General features: G+C 48.4%; 1 protein-coding gene across 6 annotated transcripts in view; it reads right to left on the reverse strand.

The window, feature by feature from the left end:
• NAV1 (neuron navigator 1) overlaps positions 1–25,109 on the reverse strand; it is a 239,226-nt gene that overhangs the window by 14,816 nt on the left and 199,301 nt on the right. For 2 of the 6 annotated variants that reach the window (XM_037497617.2, XM_037497618.1), the window contains 12 exons: positions 14,965–15,103; positions 14,223–14,520; positions 12,755–13,448; positions 11,808–12,251; positions 11,209–11,250; positions 10,385–10,533; positions 8,386–8,556; positions 7,217–7,269; positions 6,172–6,195; positions 5,983–6,060; positions 2,948–3,031; positions 2,577–2,688 (listed from right to left, as the gene is read on the reverse strand). In XM_037497617.2, the coding sequence (XP_037353514.1) occupies positions 2,577–2,688; positions 2,948–3,031; positions 5,983–6,060; positions 6,172–6,195; positions 7,217–7,269; positions 8,386–8,556; positions 10,385–10,533; positions 11,209–11,250; positions 11,808–12,251; positions 12,755–13,448; positions 14,223–14,520; positions 14,965–15,103 (2,288 nt within the window). The remainder of the gene's footprint in view (positions 1–2,576; positions 2,689–2,947; positions 3,032–5,982; positions 6,061–6,171; positions 6,196–7,216; positions 7,270–8,385; positions 8,557–10,384; positions 10,534–11,208; positions 11,251–11,807; positions 12,252–12,754; positions 13,449–14,222; positions 14,521–14,964; positions 15,104–25,109) is intronic. The other 4 variants (XM_054690021.1, XM_054690022.1, XM_054690019.1 and 1 more) reach the window with 3 other exon arrangements.

Genomic DNA, 25,109 nt, shown 5'->3' on the forward strand with positions numbered 1-25,109 from the left:
ACAGGAGAGGTCTGCTGTGCTGTGTGGGTAGCTCCCTGGCCAGGCATGGAACTCGTGCTGCAGTGGCTGCGGATTGCTTCATAGGTTGCATCTTAACTCCTTATGCTACCAGAGAGGCCCCTCTTTGGTACTTTTATAAGCAGCAGGGAAGAGCAAACAGAAGAGGTCAGCAATGTAGAAAGAGTGAGTGTAGGGTGTATGGTATGTATAATTGTTAAAAGGAGAATCCCAAAGCACTCAATAATGGGTCACTCTTGGCCAGAGGGGTAGCTCCTTCCAACAAAATGGGAGAACGATAAATAAGGGTTGGATACTCCTTGGTGGCCTAGGGGTTAAGTCTCAGCACTACCACCACGGCAGCCCTCTGTGGAGGCCTGAGTTCAATCCCCAGCCAGGGAGCTGACCCACATGGGGCAGTAGACCTCTCCTGTCTAGCCCGCTGCTCCCCTCAGCAGTGTATTTCAGTCAGTCTACCTATGCTGCTCCCTCCCCACTCTGTCTCTAGTGAATCCTCTTACCCCCGCACCTCTGGCCTGTACCCCAGTTCTTTTATGCAAAGTTAAATAAATAAAATCTTAAAAAAAAGATAAATAAGGGTAGGATGAATACAGCTAATGGAGTGGGGAAGAGTCGATGTTCACCTTCTTGGTTGAGTCTGTATTCAGAGTGAAGCAAGTCGGGGCGGAATGAGGGGCTCAGGAGAGGAGACAGAAGATGGGAATCTCCTGCTAGCGGAATCAAAAAGAAAACTGATTACGGAAAGTAAGAGGATAGCCAAGCTCCTCTGAGGCCTGCAGGGTGCGCCATCACGGTGTCTGAGCTTCAGGCTTCCACTCACGTGGACTTTCTCAAACGTTTGGTTGTTAAAGGCAATGTCACTTAATAATGTCATCAGAGCTCCATGCAAACCATGTGAGCATTTTCTCATTAGGAAACTGAAATGAGAATCAAATAAGTTTATATGTGTGTGTGGAGGTACAACACATTTAGGTGAAAACATAAAGCACTAAATGTTTAGACTTTTTTTTTTTTAAATAGAGGCATGTTTTATTTATTTATTTGTTTGTTTGTTTGTTTGTTTATACAAGCACTGGGTACAGTCAGAAGCGCGGGAGGGTGAGAGAATTCACCAGAGCCAGAGCGGGGAACAGAGCAGGCAGAAGGACCGAAGTACACTGCTGAGGGGAGCAGCGGGCGGCAGGAGAGGTCTGCGCACCATGTGGGACCCTCCTCCGGTGGCCGGGGAGCAGCCGGGGATCGAACCGGCGCCGCAGAGGCCGCGGGCAGCTTCGCAACCCAGCGCTCAACCGCTGCACCACCGGTGAAGCCCATAAATGTTTAGACTTTTTTTAAGATCCATTATAGGTTCACAGTGAAATTGAAAGGAAGGGACAGAGATTTCCCAGCTATCCCTGGCTCCCACACATGCACAGTTTCCCCCATTAGCAACACCCCCCATCAGAGGGGGACGTTTGCTACACCTGATGACCCTACACTTGTCACATCATCATCAGGCAGAGGCCACCATTTATGCTAGTGTTATTCCTGGAATTGTACATCCTGTGGGTTTGGACAAATGTGTAAGGACAAATACCCACCATTACAGTACACAGTTTACTCTCCCGCCCCACTCCGCCTGTTCATCCCTCCCTCTCCTGCCCACCCATGGCCACCGTGATGGACACTTTCACTGTATCCACAGTCATCTTTTCCAGAAGGCCACAGAGTTGGAATCATACAATATGTGGTTTTTTCCGATTGGCTTTTTTCACTTAGTGATGAGCATGGAAAACACCTTAATACCTTTTCATAGCTCGATAGCTCATTTCATTTTTTTTTAAAGATTTATTTATTTATACAAGAGCTGGGGTACAGACCAAAGGAGCGGAAGGGTGAGAGAGTTCACCAGAGTCAGAGCAGGTTGCAGAACAGGCAGACGGAGCAGCGGGTGTTACAGGAGAGATCTGCCACGCCATGCGAGAATCACCCTGGCCGGCCGGGAATCAAACCTGTGCTGCAGAGACTGCGGACAGCTTCACAGCACTGCGCTCAACCCGCTGTGCCACCAGGAAGGCCCAGCTCATTTCTTTTTAATGTGGCATTATATTTCATTGTCTGGCTGTCACAGTTTATTCATCCATTCACTAACTGAAGGACATCTTGGTTGCTTCCAAGTTTTGGCAATTATGAATGAAGCTTCTATGAGCATTCATGTGTAGGTTTTTTGTGGGGACATAAAATTTTTACTCCTTTGGGTAAATACCAAGGATTGCTGGGTAATACAGGTAAGAGTACCTTTAGGTTTATAAGAATAAAGTGCTGTTTTAAAGAGCTCTTTGGCTCTGGAACTAAAGGTTCTGAAGAGCACCCATGGGGGTTACTGGTCAGCCCTAAGATGGTAGGGTCCTGTCCCTGGCAGCACTCTTAACGAGCACTGAGGGCATCAAAGGGCCTTTGCCTTCTATTAATAGATGTTTGATATCGGACCTGGCATACTGTGGGCACAGATAAAAATCTGCAACTGCCTTCCTTTTCCGCTACTCTGTCCTCCTTTGGTCTGTGGCTGACATCCCTACCTTTGGGTGTGGCTTCTGAGGCATTAAGGGCTCCCTGAATGACAGCCTGCGCCTCAGAGTTCTTTTTCTTCAGAAAGTCGATGGTTTCTCGTAAATCCAGCAGCTCAGTGTCCTGAGAGAGAAGTGAAGATAGTATCATTAGCTGGGGATGGAAATACCTGCTATGTGCCAGGCAGTAGGTGAGGCACTGAAATTCTACCAGACTTAATACAGAGGGGCACGGAAATCGGACAATTGAATGGAGGGTCAGGTTGAGAATTCAGGGAGAATTCAACAAGAAAACAGCCCTCAGGAGAGAGGGGATGTCAGAGTTGCATGTCTTTCCAGGAGGACCCCTTCCTGCACCCACCCCACTGGTGCAGGCCTCTTACCTTCTCCTCTGCTGTCTCGGCCAGGTGTCGTAGGCGGGACGTCATGTTCACCAGGCTCTGCTCGAAAGCCGCCACCAGATTGGCCTGAAACACACACAGAAGAGGGCCTGGGTTGCCTGAGGAACAGAAAGGATTGATGTGGGAAGGACTTCGAGCTGATTCTGCATGTCAGAGCTGACCGATGCCAGCAAACCTCTTAGAGATTTAAAAATGCTGATTTCCCTGAGCAGACAAGATGGGGTCCAACAATGGATTGACCAGGAGACAGTTCCTGGTGGGGACCAGCTTTTGGAGTGATGAAGTGGTGCAGACAGCATGAGGGTGGGGCAGGCGCAGAGAGGCCCTGAGGGACTTGGGGCCCTGTACCTGTCCTTTACCAGAGGTAGGATGGCCCCTCTGCCCTACTGGGGGCCGTCACCCACTGGCTCATTCCCGTTATCTTGGGGTAAGTCTTCACTGGTCTAACCGGCTGGTCCCCATGGGTCCAAGTCACCTCCTGGCAGAAGCTGTGGGGTACAGCTCTTCTACCTCTGCTCTGCCCTTCATTTTAATTTATTCTTCCTGTTCCCTGTTGCTGGCTTCAGGCTCTCTCTGCAGGGCTGGAGAGAAGTAGCTCAAGATTGTCAGGGGCTTGCCACGGCTTGGCCACTAGATGTCAGGCCGGTTTCATGAAGGCTCCCCAAGGACCTGGAGAAGAGGCGCTGGGGAAAGGAGCCCCATGGAGCTGTCTAATTGGGGGCAAGATGTGTAGGAAAGTGAAGGGAATGAGGCAGGGGGTGAGGAAGGGGGACACCTGCGGACCGGGATTAGTCATCAGTGGAGGCTTCAGAGGGTGTCCCCAGGAAGAAGCGATGGGCATCACCTGGAAGGTCCTTCACACAGAGCTCTGGAATGTCTGTGACACAAGCTCGCTGCTTGCTGTCAGCGAGTAATTCTCCCCACTGTTGGGTCAACTTTTTACCCACTGTCCTTGACGTGCCTAAGAGCTACTGTCATTTGACCTTGGCGGGAGGCAATCTGTTTTTTTCCTCGTGAGCTCCTCTCCCGCTGGATTATAAATCTGTCAAGGCCCGGGCTCCTCAGAGGATCTGTCATGGCCTGAGAGTTCACTCCAACCCGCTGTGCAGGGAATTCCCATGTTCTTGGCCTCCAGGTCTGCTCTTGTTGACTTCTCTCCATCCCTGTGTGCCTAAGCAGATGGTCCCTGGCATCTCCTCAGGAGAGACCCCCAGAGTCGCTGGCATCTTGTGGGCTCTTCTGTGTTGGCCTCTTCTCAGTGGGGGAGCTCCCTTTACCGGGATGGACGGGTTTTCCTTTCCTCTCTCTCCTGTATTTCCTTCTTCACCCTCAACCTTGCCAAATACCTCTAAGACCCCAGGGCTAAGCCATGGTGCTGGAGAGTGGGTGGCATTTGGGATGGTTAACATGGTCCGGGGGCCCCTCCCTGCTAGGGTGTGCCCTCAGCATGGGCAGCTGGCGGGTCCAGGGAACATGACCAAAGCTCCTTCTGGAGTTGGATCCTGAGGAGGCTACTAATCTTCCCAGAGTCTTCGCATTGTGTCTCCTGCTTGAGGGCAGGGCTCCGACCCTCAGCAAAAATCTGACTCTAAAATTCAGAACCTGTCATGTCTGGGTGCTTAGTTTGTTCTCTCTGAGCCAAAGGGAACTTCCTGTTCTAAGAAAAATCACCCTCTAAATTCATTTTCTTGGCTCTCACCCAGCCTCGACAGCATGATGGCTGACAGATTGCAGTGTAAATGAATCAGACACACTAATGTTCTCGGCCTCCCTGGCGCCTCTCCCCCCAGCATCTCCCAGACATGAATTTCCTGGGGTGTGTGGGACGTGACCCGGGGCCACTGGCCTTGGTGGGTGGGGCACTAGAGGTGGTTCTTGCTTACACTGCAATTCTTATAGATCCCCAAGACTGGAAAAAAGTGCTTGATACGAGCGTCCAACAAACTGGTAAGTACACAACTTATGAGCCAAGGGTTTGAGAGAGTAAGCAGTGTGGTGAGGGAACTGCTATTGAACTATATTGTACATGGGCAACTTCTGAGTACAGAGACTTCTACCTGATTCCAAGGGAAGACCCCAGGCCTGACAGCTGGGCTCCCCAGAGAGTTGGGGAAGAAAAAACCCAGAAACTACTGCGGAAATTACAGACATGGTGACTTTTGTGCAAACATTTGGAAGCGCCTGCAGATCCGGCTCAGCTGTTGTTTACACGGTGGGAAAAAGGGCTCTTATGTTCTCTGTTTGCAACTCGGTCACAGGGGAGAAGCCACAACCTGGTTAGAGGAGGTAGCTGCATTTGCCCCCATCTCACAGGGAAGAAAAACCAAGGCCTAAGGAAAAGAAAGAAACTCACTCTAAATGGCTGTCCTAGAGACAGGTTGAGGGCAGAAACAAAGAATTCTGGATCCTAGTCTGAACCTCAGATCATTTCTGCAGCTGCCCGGGGAAACTCCTAAGAAAAGGCAGCTGTGTGTGGGGAACAAGGCCTCAGTGGAGCTGTGCAGGGAATTCCCATGTTTTTGGCCTCCAGGTCTGCTCTTGTTGACTTCTCCTCATGCCTGTGTGCCTAAGCAGATGGTCCCTGGCATCTCCTCAGGAGGGACTAAGCAGCATGGTGGGTACAGGGGTTCTAAGCAGCATGGTGGGCACAGGCAGGGACACGCCCATGGCTCTGAGGGCCCACAGTGATAACCCAGAACTATTTCTCATCATGGCCAACGCAAGGCTGTTCCCACTTCCATGCAGACATGGATAGTGCCTTCTTTCTCGAGGGAGTGCAAAACCCTTAGACAGAACTCACCCATACTTAATAATAATGGTGGGACAAAAATGGTTCTTTACAAAACTCCCAGAGAAAAGGAAGGTCAGTCGCCAGACCCTCTGTCGAAGCACTCTGAAGGCACCCTTGGATCCTACGCTTGGGGACATCTTATGAGATACCTGTCCTCTATGGCTGAACTTCTCTAACTTAGAGCCAAAACAGACGCCTGGGTCTTGACCCACTTTATGGCACTCACATTGGCAGATAGTTGAGACGTGAGCGTGGCCACTTTTTCCTGGGACGATTCCAGTTCCCTACGCAGCTTCCGGATTTGCTGTGAAAGAAAGAGGAATATAAATGTATGGTGGCAGAAGGACTACAGGATGTGGAAGGAAAACGGGGTGCAGTGGTGTTAACAAGCAGACACAAAGGCTTTGCACCCTACCTCAGACTGCATCCTCTCCTCAGCCTGAAGAAGGTAGCACAGAGGGAGAGAAAGAGAGAAAAAGGAGGCAGTTACTATGGAGGTAAAGAAGCAGGGTGGAGAACTTGAAGCAGCGTGGCTCAGAGGTGCGGAGAGCCTGGAAGCCCGTTCCTGGCCCCGCCCTTCACAGAACCCACTCGCCCTTTACTAGGGCTTGAATAAAAGATGGCTTTTGTCATCTCCAGTCAACTCTGTCATTACCAAGACTGGGAAATGAAACTCCAGCTGACCTGAAGACTAATCCTTATTGTCACCAACTTGAAGGAGTAAAGAATTTGGGGCAGAACAAATGCAAGAATTAAGAAACACCCAGGACCTCCCTGGTGGCGCAAGGGGGTAAGTCTCAGCACTATAAGATAGCACTATGAAGCTATCAGCAGCCACTGCAGCACGAGTTCGATCCCCGACCAGGGAGCTGATCCACATGTTGCAGCAGATCTCTCCTGACTCGCCTGCTGCTCCCCTCAACAGGGTATTTCAGTAGATCTGCCTATTCTGCTCCCCACTCTGTCTCTGGTGAGTCCTCTCACCCCCCACATCTCTGGCCTGTACCCCAGCTCTTGTATGCATAAATAAATAAATCTTGAAAAAAAAAAAAAAGGAAGAGAAACACCCAGTAGCCACGTGGTGCCCATGCACCACAGTGAAAACAGGGTGAGTTCTACACACTTCGAGGGTTCTGGTGTTTAGACCCCTCCCCTTGCCATGAAAGCTCCCTGCTTCTCATGGCCCAGAATGGGCTTGATAACAAGGGGATCCTCCATTTTTCAAAGAAAGGGAACCACACAAGGCACCAGGATTCTCAGCAATTGGTCCTCAGGTGTAAAAGACCACAGGGGAACTGAGACGCCCACAGCTGAGTGCTCCAGTTTCTGAGTGCCTTCTCCCAACACCACCCCAGATCCCTAAGGCAGAATGTAGAGATATCCAACCAAAGGAGTTTCTAGGGATCAGCATAAAGGCAGGGGAGTGGGGATGAGGGAGAAAGAGAAGTGAATGCTCTTACTGATGAGTAAGTGGAGGAGGCACTGGAGGCCAAGGACAGCACCGAGCCGTGAACTGAAAAAGAAGCAGAACATGAAGAGTTAACAGAGGGAGGGTCCCAGGGCCAAGAGGTTCCCAGAAGAGCCCTAAGGCAGGAGTTTGGGTTCTGATTCTGGAAGACATCTGGAGCAAACAGAAAGAGCAGGAAAGGGGACCCAACTTGTATCCCAAGAGCCTAAAGCAGGTGTCTGCGGGGGAGGCAAGTCCTGAGGGGAGCTAGCCTCCTCCTCTACTTCTCTGGAGCCTGGGAAGGTATCCCTGGTCCCTGTTCAGCTCAGCCTGCCCTGATGGGCAGGAGGATTAAGGGAGAGGGAAAGGAGGTGTTCTCTAGGCGTCATCTTATCTTCACAGACAGGAAAAGTACTTTAGCTGCAGAAGCTGAGAGTTTATCAGAGTCGCTAAGAACAAATCCTGCAATTCTGCCTATGCCTCCTCTTCTCAGCCTTGAGGGATTGCCTGGGCCCCTAGGGATCATTTAGATGGAAAACATACTGATATGTAAAGCACTGTTCTGACTGTTCAGTAGAGCCCCACTGAGAGGACCAAGCGTCTGCTGGGACCCACTCCTGGAACCCGGGCCCCCTCCTGGAACCGGGGCCCCCTCCTGGAACAAGCGTCTAAAGGGAACCAGGGAGGTCTGGCCTGGCCACGGACCACTCTGACCACGACACCCAGATCACCACCAACAACCACAGGACTCTCCCTGAAGCTAATCTTCAGAACATTCTAGAAAGAAGAATGAGATGCCTAGTTCTTGGGAAGGATCTAAGAACTACCGTATGTCCCTTTATCTTTCCACATATTCTGCGAGACAGTGGGGAGGAAAGACGACCTGGAATGAGGAGGATAGGAGGGGGCTTCCAGTGCAGCCTTCCTTGCTGTATCCCTCCCCCGGCCCCAGTGGTAGATGCTCCATCCCAAAGCCCCAGTGCTAGACAGTGCCACCCAAGGTTTCTGGGCCCCCAGACCCTTCAAAGGGATGGGAACAAAGAACTGAAATGGCCCCAACTTGATGTCCTGTGATTCATATATGTGTGTGTGGTGGTGGCAGTGGTGGTGAGGAGGTGGCGGTGGGTGAGGGGGCCCAGCAGAGCTGGAATGAGCGTGAACCGCGCTGGCATGAAGTCTCACCATCGTCCGTGGGGTCTCGGAAGGATCCTGACCGAATCATTCCCTTGGGTCTCTCGGCCAGGGACAGGGTGCTCCCCATTTGGGAGCCGCTGTACAGCTCGAAGGCCGCCTCGTGGGTGGGGATGCTGTTGGAGCGGGTGATTCTTGGCGTGGTGGCCGCCGTGGGACTCACTGGAAGGACAGAGGGAAAGGGGACAGGAGAGGGAGGGGGAGGGCAGAAGAGGCAGGGTCATCAGCTCTCTGGCCCCTTGGGGGATGGAGCACCAGGAGCATGAGAGGCAAATGGTGGGAGGGCAGGAGAGGAAGGGGAGGTGGGGCGGTGGGAGTGTGCAAGCAGCTGGTGGTTAGGAGCGGGGGTCTCTCCTGGGGGGATCAAGCCCTAGTGGAGAAGGACCCTGCTGTCTGGAATTTAGGGAGAATAGCGTTTCCTACTTCAGACCTTCCCTCAGCCCTGTCTGCCCAGAGTTGGTACTTTTGAAGGTCAGGCTGGGGGCCTGGCAGTTTTTCCGAAACCTTCACATCACTTGGATGTGTTGATGAAAATGGGATGTTGTGAGTCTAAAATACAAATGGCAGTCAGGAGGACTGCAGATTCAGATCAAGACTGGGATCTGAATGATGAGAAGGAGCAGAGAAAGGGGCCAGGCTACAGGCCGGCGGGCTTGGCGTTATGGAAGGGGGTGTGACTCCCACCACAGTGTCATTCTAGGTCACTGGTCAGTTCTAAAGCAGCAAGAAACACGACCCTCTCTGTCCAGATGCCCCTCCCTGGCTTGAAGGTCAGACAGATGGAGCAGGCCAGAACATAAGGCTCGTGGGATCTGCTTTGAAGCCAGACTCGGCTGAAACCCTGTTACAGAGGGGACATTCTCCCTTTCTTCTTCTCCCCTTGCAGGGATCACAGCCTCCCGGGGCAAGCCCGCGGGCCCTTCTTTGCCACCACACAGGCAGGTGGGTGACTAGTCTCTCCATAGAGACCTGTGCGGAAGAAGACCTCACACCACTCTTGGCCCTTCTGAGCCAGGAAGTTGGCCACTGCTTAAGCAGCCCCTTTTTCTACAGCTAAAATGCCTGTCCCCCTGGTTGGTCCTCAGCAGAGATGGAGAACACACTGGCCCCTCCTCACTGAGTGGCCCTTCAGGGACCAGATGACCTTTTCTTAAGAATCATTCCCTTCTCTAGGCAAAGTGATCCCGAGTCTTAATTTTGCCTCAAATTCCCCGGTCATCCCTCAGGCACATTCCAGGTCCTTGTTCTAAATTACTATTTCCCTTCACTCAGCTGCAAGAGGAGATGGATGGATTTAGGCAGACACCAGGAGCAAACATGAGGCTGTCCCAGCACTGTCCAAAAGGGGTTCCCACTAGGCCCAGCATGGCCTGCTGCTCCCCAGAACCAGGGCTGGCATGCTTGCGTGCTGGGGCCGTGCCTGCCTCCCAAAGCGCTTCCCCTCCCTGTCTCTGAATCAGTCCCTTTCCTCCTTCCCAGCCCTCCCTTCTCCAGAGGCTTTTGAAAGAACTCCAGCAGACAGCACTGCCTTCAGGGCAAGGCTGGTCCTGGTGCAACCCCAGCAGCGGGGAGTCTGGATTTTCTGGGCTTTAAGGTAGAGCCCATCCTTGGCCATCAACACCCTTTCCCACCTTCATCCCCACCAGTCCAGTGTTTTAGCATCACCATGCTGGGCGCTGGATCCTTCTGGCAAAGCCAGCCTGCCCAGTGCACTCATTTGCACTCCAGGCCTTGTTGTGTGCCCGTCCTGTGCTCACTCAAACTCTCTGATGCCACAGGACCCTACCACCTGTGCCCAGGGACGGCTGTGCAGTTAGGATGTTGGAGCACTTTGTCTTTAACCTTGTTTCAGATGGAGACACCGAGGCACCAGGAAGCAAGCCACTGCGGTGCGGTCGGCTCCAAGAGGAGACCCAAAGCCGCTGCCTGGCAGTCTGCAGGGTGGCCCCTGTGTGACCCCAGGCCACAGTGAGTGACTGAAAACACTGACCTATGTTGGTGAGCTGGCCCTTTGCACTCAAGGACATGGAGAGTGCAGGGGGAGACGGCAGCTCTGCCTGGTCGTCGGGTTCAGGCAGCCCCCCGATGGTGTGGGAGTGCCGCCTCTCCTTGGACTCCTCCTGGGACTGAAGCTGGTACCTGAAGGGGGCACAGAAGAGTTCAGCCCGGGCAACTACAAGACGACATAGAAGTCCTGAAAGCAGGACAAGGAACGGAGGGAGCAGACAGGGCTGCCTAAGGAGGGAGCAAAAGCGGTGGCAGGTGCTGAGGCCTGGCAGGGCCTCTGTGGGATCTCCTGAGCTGGGGAATGCAGGGATGGAGGAGGCATGAGAACTTATTCCCCAAGCTCAGGACAGGGCTTTACGACTCCACGCGTGGGCTTCCAAGTAGTGAGAGCAACCGAAGTGAAGCCCTTGGAGTCACAGTTCGCGGGGAGGCCAGTGTGTCCTGCCTTTGCCATAAGAGTGATCCCACAGGCGCCTGTTCACCCTCAGACTTTGAGGGTGGAAAATTACAGAGAGGAAGCTCAGCCAGGATAGCGGCGATGGCACACGTTGGGACAGGTGAGGGTACGATCCCCACTTGCAAACCTGTTCCTCTTCTGTCTCGGGGAAAGAACACTGGCTACAAAATTGACTCACATATAATAGTTCACTGGGATGGGATGCTGGGCTTTATGAACAGGAACCACATACAGTGACTCGGCTGTGGCCTCGCTAAATTTGGGACTAGGGCCCTGGGCAGGTCAGGGGAGTTTTTCACACAGATCAGGAGCCCCTGGTCTAGGGAAAATCAAACACATTTAAAGGTTACCTGAGCCCTTTCTTGGGAAGGGTGTTCCGGTCTCGTTGATTACTGTGGGGGAAAAGAGAGAGAAGCATGAGGGTCTCTCTTAGAAACCAAAGTTTGGGGCCACAGGTTTGAGGGACAAAACATGAGGACATAGGACAGCAACGTGAGCCCCATCAACTCTGTTAACAAAATAAGAGAACAACTGGAGTCTGCCTCTTGGCTTGCAGCTTGAGAAATTCACCTGAAATGGTTTTCCCTGCTTAGGAATAAGGTATGGTTCAGTATTTACAAGATCGATTCATGATAGGTGAAGACCAGGTGTGATGTGACAGAAGTGACCGTGGACAAGGCAGCACAGGCTTTGGATGACAGGCTAAACTAGCAATGACAAGATCTCAGTTATTTTATGACTTTGGGCCCTGGCTTCCCCATATATAATATGAGAATAATTTAAAACCAAAAATAAGCAGAAATCCTGTCTCATAGATTATTGTGAAGGAAATGACATGAATGCCAAAAATTTAAAGCAATAAAGTGGTAAGGCCGTACATTATTACTCGTGGTAAAATGAGTCAGAGGCAAAGGGACAGGCAGGCCCAGCTCTGTCCCTCTCCACCTACCTGTCCAACTGCCCAGTTCTAGGGCTTCCGCTCCAGGTCAGTTCTTCTGTCTCTTCCTCTGGGGGTGCAGCAGGGGGCGCAGGTGGGGTGGGGGTGGGGGTGCTGCTGGGGAAGGCACTGGGCAGGCTCATGGGCATCTGTAGGGACTCCATGCTCCTGTGCAGTCCTGAGAGTTTGGGGTACATGCGGGTCTCCTTGGGGACACTGAAGCCACTCATTAGCTCCAGGCCCTGGGAGAAGCTGGCTGAGTTAATGTTGAGGATGGGTGCTGGACTGGGGGTGAAGCAAGAGGGAAGAGGACCCCCGGCAGCTGAGCTGGGAGCATGCAGCTCTGGGACCTTGGCAGTGTGGGTGTCGCTGGACGGCGGGAGATCCAGACTGTTGGAGTTGACCTTGTCCAGATTCGCCAGCGAGGGCGGCTTGACAAAGCTCTTAGATGTGGCCCTGAGGAAAGTGGGGACAAAACAAAATATTAAGAGTAACGGCATTTACAAAATAAGAGGCAGATGGGACTTTAGAGAAATCCTAGTTGGGATTTCAGTTGTCAGTTTCTGCCTATTTCAAAGCACACTGGCCTCTCCTCTGCTGTGAAATGCCCTGGAAGAAAGTCTGATGCCAGGCTCGGGCATCTTCAGTTCTTCATGAGGGGGGCACACATAAGGCGACACAGATGGATTTATTTACAAATGAGTACACGCATGTAAATAAGCATGGTAAAGCCACCCACACAGTGCCGAAGACAGGTTAAGGGTGATCGGGGATGAGATGGGTTTTGAATAAAGTCTTGAAAGAGTGGGAAGGAATCTGGCACATGGGAGAGTGAGGGGCATGAGCGGTGCAGGGGCCTGGAGATCACTGCAGAGAGCCACCCCACACCCCACCTAAGAGTGCCAGGATGTACAGAAGGTCAGAGCAGACAGACTGGGGGAAACTGCCAGTGCGGGTACCTGAGAGGGGTTGGTGGTAGCTCTGCCAACTTGGTGGCCGGAGGGTGGCTGGGCTGGCTCTTGGGCGTACTCTCAGGGGAGCCAACACTTTTCAGGGAGATGTTGTCTGAGTCCAAGGCCACTGCCTTGGCCTTGGCCTTCTCCTTTTCCCGATCGGTCTGATTGACAGGGGCTGGCGTGGTCCTCCCGCTGGCCACCTTGGAAGGCTCCTTCAGTCGGGAGGGTGTTAGGCTGCCCTGCTTGGTGCTGAGGAGGCTGGGGTCAATGCTGCTGCTAACCGGGCGCGGCCCGCTCCGCCCGCCGGTCACACTCATGGAACTGGACTTGGCTGGCCGGGGCAGGCTGCGGTACTGAATGTTGGAACGGGCTCCGGGGGCAAGGAAGCCGGGCTCTGCGCTGTTGGACACATCTAAGCTGGTTTTGCGTCCATTCACGGGCTTCACAGGGATGCCTGAGGACTTCTGGATCTTGCTCAGAGTGGCGGAACCGCCAGTCTGCATGACTGTGGCCGTGCCTGTGGCAGGAGGGGGCTTCTTGTAGCCAAAAGATCCTGAAGTGGAGGGGCGAGCGATGCCCGAGGGAGGCTTCTTAGCATCACTGAGCCGATCCCGGCCAGCGTCGGAGGAGGAGCGCTGGAGCCCAGCATTCTTCACTGCCAGCTTACCCTTGTCCGTGGCTTTGCCTTCAGGTTTGCCTGCAAGAGGGCAGCAGGTGAGGTAAGAGCAGCTGAAACTGGGCAATATCTTAAAAATCCTTTCGCCCTCCCCACGCCTCCACGGCGAAGGGAACACTGTCGATGTATTAGAGGATTTCAGAGAACAGAAGTGTGGGTAAGCAGGAACTACCTAAGCTCCTGCCTGAAGGAAGGAGACCCTGGGTGGAAGCTACCAAGGCTATTTCTTGCTTCCAGAGTAGTTATTCCGTTTCAGTTGAAATGGCAGAGGTCACCACAAAGGTCATCCAGAAGGAAGTGCATCTCGCTAGTCGGGGAGGGGGACAGAGGAGGGGAAGCCAATGAAGGTGAGCGGGGCAAGAGCTGCTGGAAATTAGAGACTAGAGGGAAGTGTCCGTTGAGGAGAACTTCTGGAGAGCTACGATTCTGACTTAGGGTTTTCTTGGGAGGTCAAGCAAACATCTTGTAAGGATAAGGACACCAACCAGGTGTCTCGGGAGAGGAAAGAAGCATCTGGAGTTGGGTCAAACTAGCCTCTGAACAAAACAAGCTCACTCCCTCCTTTACCTCCTACTCGTTGTGTGATTTTGCTCAGTCACTCAACCTCCTTGAGTTTTTGGTTTCCCTGTTTGCAAAATGGAGGTAGTAGACTCATCTTCCCTACCCCCAGGGCCACTGTGAAAGCAGACCAGGTAGCACCTGTGAAGGTGTGTGCTAGCATTCCCCCGGGCTAGGGACCAGCAGCAGCTACAGAGACAGGTCTTTGCCTTTTCCGTTCCTTTATTCCAGGCTTACCTGCCACCTTGAGGGCACTCTGGGCTGTGTGAGTGATGGGGGAAGTGACGGCCACAGGTGGGGTCTTGCCCTTCTTCAGGGAACCGGGGTGCCCCAGGCTGACAGGCTTTTTCAGTTCCCCGACCTTGGATGAATCATCACAGCTCTCAGGCCGCTCTCTGCGCCACTTAGAAGTCCCGGGTTCCATCTTCAGGCTTCCGCTGTCGTACTCCAGTTTTTTGGGGGCCTTCTCCTCTGATTCACTAAACCAGCTCAGCCCACTTTCTGCCAGCGAGCGCTTCTCTGAGTCTGTGCGGAGCTGAAGAGGGGGAGAGTGAAAGCAGAGTGAGACACTCACTTGAGGATGGGGAGACGAGGGCGGAGATTTACTTGGTTGCTGAGTGGCCCTGCTCATCCCAGAGTATCAAGTCATCCGGGATGTCCCTGGTCAGGTGCAGAGAGAAGGCAGGACAGGCCTCTCTGGGACAGAGCTTACAGCTGTCACTGCACGTACACTGTTCTGTGTATTTGGTGAGGCACGAAAACTGGCACTGCTCACTATGAAAATAGTGAATGCCTTAGGCCTCTGCTTGGTAGCCTCAGTTTCCCCCCAACCCCACCCCAAGCTCTAAAAGGACTTGGCCAGAGGCATATGAGCATGGTCTGGAGTGGGAGGGTGTGTATGTAAACACACCCAGGCATCTCCCGGCTAGCCGGTGGTACATCCTGAGCTGGTGGCCTCCAGGCTTGCAAATGCACATACCACTATGGTGGAGTTCCTGCGAGAAGCAGTGGGTGTCGTTGGGAGGGAGTTGAGAGAGGAGCTGGCATTGAACTCTTCCGAGCTGAGGTTGTCTGAGGCATCGCTGAGGCCACTGCTGATGGAACTGCTTTCATCCCAGCTGCAAAACAGAGAGAGAAAGGTGAAGGGAGGCCTACAGGTTAAGTCTCAGAACTGTCACTGCTGCCACCTGAGTTCAACCCTAGCTAGCCAGGGAGCTGACCCACATGATGCAGCAGACCTCTCCTTTCTTGCCCGCTGCTCCCCTCAGCAGTGTATTTCAGTAGATCTGCCTGTTCTGCTCCTCACTCTGTCTCTGGTGAATCCGCTCATACATCCCTGCACTGCTGGCCTACACCTCAGTTCTTCCACACAAAAATAAAATTAAAAAAAAAAGAAAAAAAAAAAACAGAAGTCAAGGCAAGAGATAAATTTTTCATGTTGATGGAGGAATGGCTCCACGCCAGTATACAGACTGGCCAAAAGGAGAAAGCCTGGGCGTTAGTGCTGGGTTTGCCAGTAGTGCAAAGTGTAGCTCCTTGTAATTCGGTGATGTTCTTTCACCGAATGTTCTTTCACTTGGCAAGAGACATTCCAGCTCCTTAGCAGAAACGTATATTGTAAAGACAAGGTAATTCTTGGATCAATTTAGTTATGCAAACCCATTTCCTCTATAAACAGGCTCCATTCTTAGAATTATATTTTTGTCACTTTTAAATGTGTTCTCCAGGTATTTTCCCCTCTCTTCTTTAATTTTTTTTTATACCTGGTAACAAGGAACAGGAAAGTATTTATCTTTTCTAGAACCTCTTAGAGCTTGTCATTTCTCATTGAGCCCATTTATATAATTCACCTTATCCTGGGGCGAGGTTTTGCTTTTAAACAGCATTCCTGCTCTTCTGGTATAAGAAGAACGTTTAAGCTGCTATAGCCAGGCAGAGGTGTCCAATTTGTGCTAATGGGTTTCATTTTCCTGCACTTGCTGGGAATATCAGCTTTGCAGTATCTGGGAAAGACTGTTTATTGTTAAACATCTGTGTATGCATGTCTTATCTAAAGAACTCGGTCTATGTACCAAGTAAACTAAATCCAGCCACCCTCACCCGTAGCTTTGGCTCTTCCACAGTGTATTGACCATTCATGTCGTGTCTCACAAGTTTCAGTCATAAAGTTTATTCTGACTGAATATCTCAACAAAGTCACTCCCTCTGACACTGACAGCAGGTTCCTTTCGTTCTAGTCTTTGCTACTCACACTCACACGTTCCTTTCTGATCCCACATTATCTTCTAAGCTTAAGTTCTGTCTCTGTCGATCTTTCTTCACTTTCTTCCATTTTCCAACTCTTTCACCATTTCTATTACTCACTTTTGAACCCTAAACACTTCTTCTGTTTTCACTCAAGTTTTAGAGCCTAAAACTGAGCGCAGAAACTTCAGTAAGATAGCGAGACACGAGTGTCCATGTGGGGAGGAACGACCCCCTAAAGCCTCGCGTCTGTGTTCATACTAGGTCTGTTGAGCAGATTTCATGTGTGCAAGGACTGCAGAGACTGAAGATGTTTTTTTGTGAATTAGTTGGCATCTGGAAAATTTTCCCTTTTTGATTTATTTTGAGTTTCATATCATGGAACAAAAATCAGACATATAAGTCATCTAAGTGCTTGGCCCGGATTTCAGCTGGCCTCCTAATTCATGCTCTGGGAATAGGAAGTGGGTGGTTTGGACATTTGGCTTGGTTGCTCTGCAGTGATTAATCCAAATGCATTGAGAAAGAACAAAGAAAACACTGGGATAAGAATACCCTAGTGATTTCTATTTTATTTCTATGAAATAAATATAATAATAATGTCATTATTAAGTAACACTTAACCTCTCCTTTCCCCAACTCCCTACCCCCATTTTTAAACATTTTAATTTCATATTTGTCCTGGGTTAAGCTATCCTATCCCCATTCTCACCCCACCCCGTTCCCCATTTTACAGAGAAAGAATACCGAGGAGGAAAGATCAATTCGGTTTTATGATCCTATCAGCTCTTCTGAGTCAAGATTAGATGTCTGGCAAGCAAACAAACAAACTATTCACAGCATATTCACTTAGGTCAAAGACAGAGGAAGCCTGTAGTACCGAACCTTCTGAGATTAATTATTGATAATCAAGGTCTTGGAGCAGTGAAAACTCTGCTCCAAGGATGATGTGGTTTACAAATACAGAAGAAACCCTGCTTTTGTTCCACATTTAGGGAAAGCCTAATATTGAAGTGGAGGAAAGGGAGGGCATGGGTTTTCTACTTGGGAGAGTTCAGGTCCTCCTTGCCCAAAGACAATCCCTCCCAAGTCATAGACTCTTTTCCTACAGCAAGGAAGTATAAGCCTAAAATTACAGGGGGAGGTTGGCTAGAGGATTTAAAGATTTCCTAGCAAAATTCCTTTGCAGGTTCCAAACAAAAGGATAATTCTGTTGTCATTATTAAACTGTGCAAAGGTGGGGAGGCAAAATGTCACATTTGGTGGATTCTCACCTGTAATTGCAGGGTACAACTCCAGCTCAAGGTTCAACAACAACAGAGTTTATTTACTGGGGGGGGGGGAGAGAGAGAAGTTGGGAGAGAGGAAAGAGTTAGAGGCAGAGCTAGAAGCATTAGCAATGGTCAGACGGTGGTTTGAAGCAGAGATCATATGCAAAGGTCTAGGAGGTATCTGCAAAGGTCTTTCCAGAGGTGGCACCAGCAGTCAGAAATAGCAATCTTAAGGTTGGGTCAGGTAGCACTGGACATGGGACTGGTCAGTGCCAAAGCAACAGCACCAGGGGTTGATGCCCGATGAGTCAGAGGACGGGACCAGTGTTATAGCTCTTAGAGATGCTGGGGATAAAGCCAACAGCAAAGAGCTCTTTTAGAGACACCTACTAGCACAGGGCCAGTGATGTCATTCAGCAGGTGATATCAGAGGCAGAGTCAGAGGTCAGGTCTGTGAAGGTATGGTGCCAGAGGACAGAGATCAGTGTTATAGCTCAATGAAGTTCTTCCCAAGAGAGCGATCCGAGGAATCTGCACAAAGCTGCACGAATCTGACTGGAAGCTGGCTGGAGCCTGACTTAGATAGTCTTCAGGGTACCCACCTTTTAAACCTGATTGGTCCCTTATAGTTGATTGGCAGCCATGGGAGCTTCCAATCAGATTGGTTCATTTATAATCCCAGCTATTTGATTGGTGCCAGTCGAACTGTGCCAGTGTGCCCAACCTGACCTATACTGAGGTTGGACTTCTTAACTGAAACTGCACTAGTGTGCCCAACCTGACCTATACCAAGGTTGGGCTTCAAAACCGAACACCAAGAGCCCCTTTGGCACTGGTGCAAGCTTGAACCTGATTGGTGCCCATAGGAGCTCCAATCAGATTGGTCCATTTTCAATCCCAAGCTGGTTTCATGGGCTTCTGTGACAATTACAAAAAGGTTAAGCTTCTCCACTGGAGATGTTCCATTGGAGAGAGAGTATTTTCTTTCATTAAAAAAAAATTAGAAAATATATGCTATAGTAATATATATATAATATATTTATATATAAAATATATAAAATTATATGAAATATAGAATCCTATAAAAACATAAAGAGGAAAAGAAAAATGCCCCCTTTTGTCTTCCTGCTTTTACTTTTAAGACTACCACTATTAAGTTTCTTGTGTTTCCTTCAAGAATACTACCATGTAGATCTCTGTCTTCTAGCTGTTTGCTCTCTGAGTCTGCAAAGTAGCTGACATTATGACCCTGCAGCATTATCTTGGAAGTTCTCTTTACGTCACTTTGAGATTGAAACTACAGTCTTCCTTTTTGTTGGTTTACTCTCTTGTTTTAGTGAAATACATCTTCCAGTAGGTTCCTGGCAACAGACACTTGAAAGGTACCTTTGTGAGATCTGATATATCAAATGTCTTTATTCTATTTTTACATATGAGATATGGCCTGGCATAGAACTCTATGCTGAAAATAACTGTCTTTTCAGAATTTAAAGGCATTGTTCCCTCTCTAACTTCTACTATTAGTATGTGACCCATTTCTTTGTTTCCTCTCTGGAAACTTTCAGTAACTTCCCTAGGATTCTGAAATATTATTAACAACGTGCCAAGGCGAGGGCCAATTTTCATCTGTTGAGTTGGACAACTTATTGGACCTTTTTAATCAAGAAGCTCATGTCTTTCAAATCTTGGAAATTTTCTCAAATTATTTCTTTGATGATTTTCTCCTCTCCACTTTTCAGTTGTTTCTTCTAGATTGTTACTCAGATGATACATTTTTCAAGCTGATACTCTGACCATCTTTTTTGGTTTCCAGCAGTCTATTTTAACCCTTTTTGGGCAGTGGTGTCAATTTTATCATTTATCGTCTGTCTTAACTTTTTTCACTTTGTCATATCTTTTAATTTCCAAGGATGCTTTAAAAATATTGCATATGGTTTTTCAAGAATGTTATCTCTTAACTCTCAGAGACATTCATCTGCTCATTCATTCAGAGAGCAGGTTTACAATCTCTTCACAGAGTACTGGTTCCAAGTTGCTTTTTTCTGTTATATTGGTGAGTCTTTCACATTATAGACCTTCTCAGATGTCTGAGATCCTTGACTGTTCATACGTGAGACTGCAACAACCACAAGTTATTTGGAAGCTCTGTATACATAGGGCAGGACTTGTTCTCTATGGCTTCAGTACAGGGAAATGTGACTGGATTGATTCCTTTTAAGGTTTTTTTCTCTTGGGCTGGTTGGATTTCCCAGACATGACTCTTCCGGACTGCTGACTTGAGAGGAAGGGCAGTTGTCTTTCTGGGAATAGTGGAGAGGGCATTTGAGAGTCTAAATATTCCTTACATACATTTTCAACCAATGCTTCTGTTTTTAGTTTCACCTATTCTACAACTAAAGGTAACTGATATAATCAATTACCAAGCTTCTTGCGGGTCCTGGGACACAAAGAGAGTTGCTGCACAGCTTTTCCACTGCTGGCTTAGGATTCAGCTTTAAGTATAATAAATCAATTCACAGTTGCCATTGTGATTTGCAGCTTCCCAAAATTGTATGGCCACCCTCTTCCTTCTAGTCTTTGTCCTTGTGGTTTTATGACTTAAGAAAAAAGCACCTTTATTGTATCTTACTCTTGTGGTAGCTGTGAATTATGTAAACTGATTTTACCAGCAGCAAGATGCCCCTAAATGACTCTGAACAAAGCTTTCTCTTTGGATGAGCACCCAAAACAAGCCTTTGGAATGGAGAAGAGGGGATATTAGCCTTGGAGTTCCGTCATGAAATCAGGAAGAGGCCAAAGGAACCATCTAGATCATTTTTTTTTTTTTTTTGGTAGAATCAAGAGCATTGGGAAAGAAGCAGAATGGATGCTCTCCTTGTTTAAGGTGGAAGGACAGAAAGTCTTTGGAAGAGGGCCTCCCCGGTGGCGCAGCGGTTGAGCACTGGGTTGCGAAGCTGCCTGCAGCCTCTGCAGCGCCGGTTCAATCCCGGGCCACCGGGGGAGGGTCCCACAAGGTGCGCAGACCATTCCTGCCACCCGCTGCTCCCCTCAGCAGTGTGCTTCGGTCCTTCTGCCTGCTCTGCTCCCAGCTCTGGCTCTGGTGAATTCTCTCACCCTCCCGCACTTCTGACTGTACCCACTGCTTGTATAAATAAATAAAAAAAAAAAAAGAATTCAGTATTAAGACACAAACTACATTAAAAAAAAAAAAAGAGAGTCTTTGGAAGAGTTTGCAAATCTATCAGCTAATAAGTCAGAGTACTACAGAGTGACTGACTGGTCATTCAGAAGTGCAAGGAGGAAAAAGAAAGCAGCTTAACTATGGCACCAAGAGGAATAAGCAGAGAGGTGGGCAGGGCTGAGTGTCCTGGAGAGCCCTGCAGCTGCTGTTTGGCAAAAGAATCTCTCTGCTCACTTCAAGCTTCATTTTTCCCTCTTTCAGTTGTCTTTAAATTCTTTTCTCACATAGATCTCAGGTGGAGAAAAAAAAAAAGTCAGGTCTAGATTCCCTAGGCATTAAAAAACAAACTAGCTAACTCAGAGCCCCTAATATTCTGTTCGAATCTAATCTATTTATAAATCCAAACAACAATTACTGACAGGCAACTGATGCATAAGAAATGGTGTGAAAGTTTTCATTTCTATGTGGGTTATTATAAGAACAATGACACTTTTCATTTTCACCCACTCTCAGAGGAAATGAGTCTGGAATAGGCATATGAGAGATTAAGTCAGATATAAACAAGACAATAAAAAGTGATTCTTGTCGAGGGGTATTTCAAAGTGCTAGAACAGGTCAGAGAAGTATATTAAAGAATTTTCTCTGCAGGATATTTCTTTTCCCCTTTACTGATCTCCTCATATCCCTTAATCCTCTCTCCAAATCTTAAACTTCTCATTTCCTATTTTCACTTAAAGTATCACTTTTTCTCCTGTCACCCTTTCAAAAACTTAGATATGTCTTCAATTACTTCCTTACTCCCTTCATCAAGACATCCCAGTAACTGTATTACTTGTCTCTCACATCGCTATCCTTTTCCTTTATATCTCTTTGGCGTTTGCTCTGGTTCAGGGGTGACTGTCCTCTTACTTATTTTTTTTAAAGTGGTTGGATATTTTTTACCGGTAATTTTATTTTTTTGCATAAAAGAACTAGGGTGTAGACCAGAGGTTCTGTCGGGGGTGGGGTGCGGGTTGTGAGAGGATTCAGTAGAGACAGAGTGGGGAGCAGAACAGGCAGATTGACTAAAATACATTGCTGAGGGGAGCAGCGGGTGAGACAGGAGAGGTCTTGTGTGCCATGTGTGGGTTAGCTTCCTGGCTGGGGATCGAACTCAGGCCGTAGTGGTGACAGTGCTGAGTCTTAGTCCTTCCGCCACCAGTGAGGTCAATGTCCTCTTACTTGAACTCCTGTGAACAACTGCTTATTTGTACCACTCTCCGGATTCTCCTTCCTTCCAACACTCACCAAATATACTCAGAACCCTAATTATCCCAAAGTGTGGCACTTACCAATACCTTTTTTAGCTCCTTCTAACTAATATAATATAATAAAATAAAATTTCAACAGCTCTCCATTCCAACCGAACTATGAGCTATCGTGGACATAGTGTAATGATTAAGAGCACAGACAATGGAGCCAGACTCTGAATTCAAGTCTGATAAACTCTATTTTGGGTTAAATTCAATTTCAGGTGGCAAAGATTCATTAGTTTCTAATATTTACAAGGTGGTTTCAGTTGTACAGACATCCAAAAGTGGGTGAACACCCAAAACAAGCTCACAACCCAAGGGTGGAAAAAGATGCATAAAGGAAATGAAGACCATATTGTATGTATGGACAACACACATAAGAGAATTCAGAGAAAGAAGTGATTTAATCCTCCAACAAAATTTGACTTTGCCATATATGGATGGAGATAAATATAATGTTCATCCTCTTTTCTCTACCTCCCAATACCAGTCGGGCTCCTACTAGGTGACTTGGTATTTCACCTAATTTCTCTTTTGGAAGTACAGGAAAGCCAGTACTGCATGAAAGCCAGTACTGATCACTCTGTGATGGCCTGTGTGAGGTTGAAGATTCTAAAGCCGTGGTATTTATCACAGGGATTTGAGAGCAATGGACATAAACTCTACCTATTCCCCCTGGGTTTTTCTCCCTAGCTCTGCATTTTGAAATCTTGTTTTTCTTCAAGGCCTGGATCAAACACAAGCTTTCTATGAGGCTTTCCAAACCTTTTCTTTTTAGAAGAAATCTTGTTCCCTTTTATGTTTCCATAAACGTAGCTTTACCTCTATTAGAGCATTTTGCCTCTGAGTAGTTCTGTCCATACATCTCTTCACTAGAATCGATTTCCTTGAGAGTCAGGATTAAGTCTACATCTTTGTAGGCCTCATATATTATATTGCCTCTAATGGGCTTATACGTACTTGCGGACTTTGCATTCCTGGCTTATGCATAATTCAGGGAAGGGGTTGATTCTGGAATCTCTACGTATCTGTTCTCCAAGAATGACTTGTAGTTTGGGGCCTCCCTGGTGGCACAAGTGGTTGAGCGCAGCACTGTGAAGCTCTCTGCAGCCTCTGCAGCGCCAGTTCGATCCCAGTCGGCCGGCTGGGGTCCCACATGGCGTGGCAGACTTCTCCTGTCTCACCTGCTGCTCCCCTCAGCAGTGTATTTTGTCAGTCTGCCTGTTCTGTTCCCCGCTCTGTCTCTGGTGAATCTTCTCACTCTCCTGGACATCTGGCCTGTACCCTGGTTCTTGTATAAATAAATAAATAAAATCTTAAAAAAAAAAAAGAATGACTTGTAGTTTGTTTCTAAGTGATCTTTGCTTCAGTGGGAGTTTATAAAATTCTCTTTTAGAACTTTTAATTCTCTGCTGAAATCCCCATCTATTCAAGAATTTCACCTAGCTTTTCCGTGGGATAATTAAAAATATTCATTAAAAATATTTTATAATCCTTGTCTATTAATTTCAACATCTGGATCATCTGTAGGTCTGTTTCTATTGACTATTTTTCCCTCTCAGTTTTATTTCCCCTGCTTCTTCATGACTCTTATAACATTTAATTAGATGTTAGATGTTGTAGATAAAAGAATGGCAACACATATACTAAGAAAAGGACATGCCCCTTCCTCTGTCAGCCTGCTAGGTTTGAGAGCTGAATCAATTAATCTGGGCTACATCCAGGCTTTGTTGTCACTTTAGTCAGTTCACTAATGGTGTCAAATGTTTTGAAAGCAGGATAACACTGTCCTTGCAGTTGGGGGTGTGAGCATGGTGAGACTCCAGAGATCACTCTCTATGCTTTACACCACAGAGTTCTCTTTGTTCTTGGTGGGGCACTGCTCTGCTACTGTTAAGTTTAGGGTCCTTGTGCTCTAGAGGGGTCTATCTTTGGCCCCCTGCTCTGCTCTCCAATTTTTCTGATTGCTCTGTGCACATCGAGTGGTTTTCTTTCTTAGCTTTACACTACCCTCAGTCATCAGGTCATTGTCACTGTGTACTTAGAGGAGACCTCATGGGAAGGAATTAAAGGTGGGTAGGTATATATTTGCTCTGTGATTGGGTCTCCTTAGAGCCAGCCCACATGTAGCCTTCAAAAGTCTGTATGAAGTTCAGCTATTTTGTCTTCATCATCATCTATGGTAAGCCTACTCCTTCTCCTGCCATACCCCTAGGATGAAAACAGTCATGCATTCTTTCTTTCCTACGAAGGGCTTGTCCCTTTCTGGAACTTATTTTAATTAGAATGCTACACATTCTTAGATTTCTAACTTTTCCTTTTCTAAGTTACATTTGTTGCTTACTCAGCTGATTCCTGTTGTTAGGGTAGGAGTGACAGTGCCCTGTGACACTATTCCATTCCTTTCCACAGGCTGGGCCCTGGAGTACTGATTCACTAACCCCTCCATCTAGATAGCTGCAAGAAAGGCAACTGGCTCCTCCTCTTGTTCCCTTGCTTACTTCCTACCGCTGATACCATAGTTCAGGGATACTCTGGTGCACCCCATCTCCTCTACAAGAAGAAAAGAAGGACTGTGAGAAGGCCACATCAACTCAACACTGCTCTCTTTGTCTCTGCTGACACATGGCAAAGCACGGGGCAGAGAACTCTCCTCCCCTCTGGGAAAATCACCAACACTAACGTAGCTCTTGGCTAGGCCAGGCCACCCCTCCCAGAATCCTCTCACACAGTCTGTTCCCCACATTTCAGGTCCAGTCATTTCATGGAACTTGAATGGCCAAGGGAGCCTGCAGGCAGCCAGAGGGCCCGGGTTGTGGGCTAGCTAGCGGGAAGGGTGGACTAGCTTGTGACAGAATAGGGAAAAAACCCTTACTGCATCTCTAGCAGAGCCTTGTTCTCACAAATCAGACCGGAACACTAAGTCAGTTCTCCTTTTGTCTGGAATATCTATGCCTGGTGAATCAGTTACCAAATTTCTGAATATTTCCCACTTCATGGATACAAGTTCTGTATATAAAACTATTTTCTCCATGGAGAGTAGAGACATATGTGCAATACAACAGGTTGGGTATAAGAGCTGGATTTTGTTGTTGTTTTTTTTTAATCTTTTGGAATTATTTTTTTAATCCCGGTA

This window comes from Talpa occidentalis, unplaced genomic scaffold (genome assembly GCF_014898055.3).
Source record: "Talpa occidentalis isolate TD23 unplaced genomic scaffold, MPIMG_talOcc4v2.1 talOcc4.8, whole genome shotgun sequence".
NCBI lineage: Eukaryota > Metazoa > Chordata > Mammalia > Eulipotyphla > Talpidae > Talpa > Talpa occidentalis.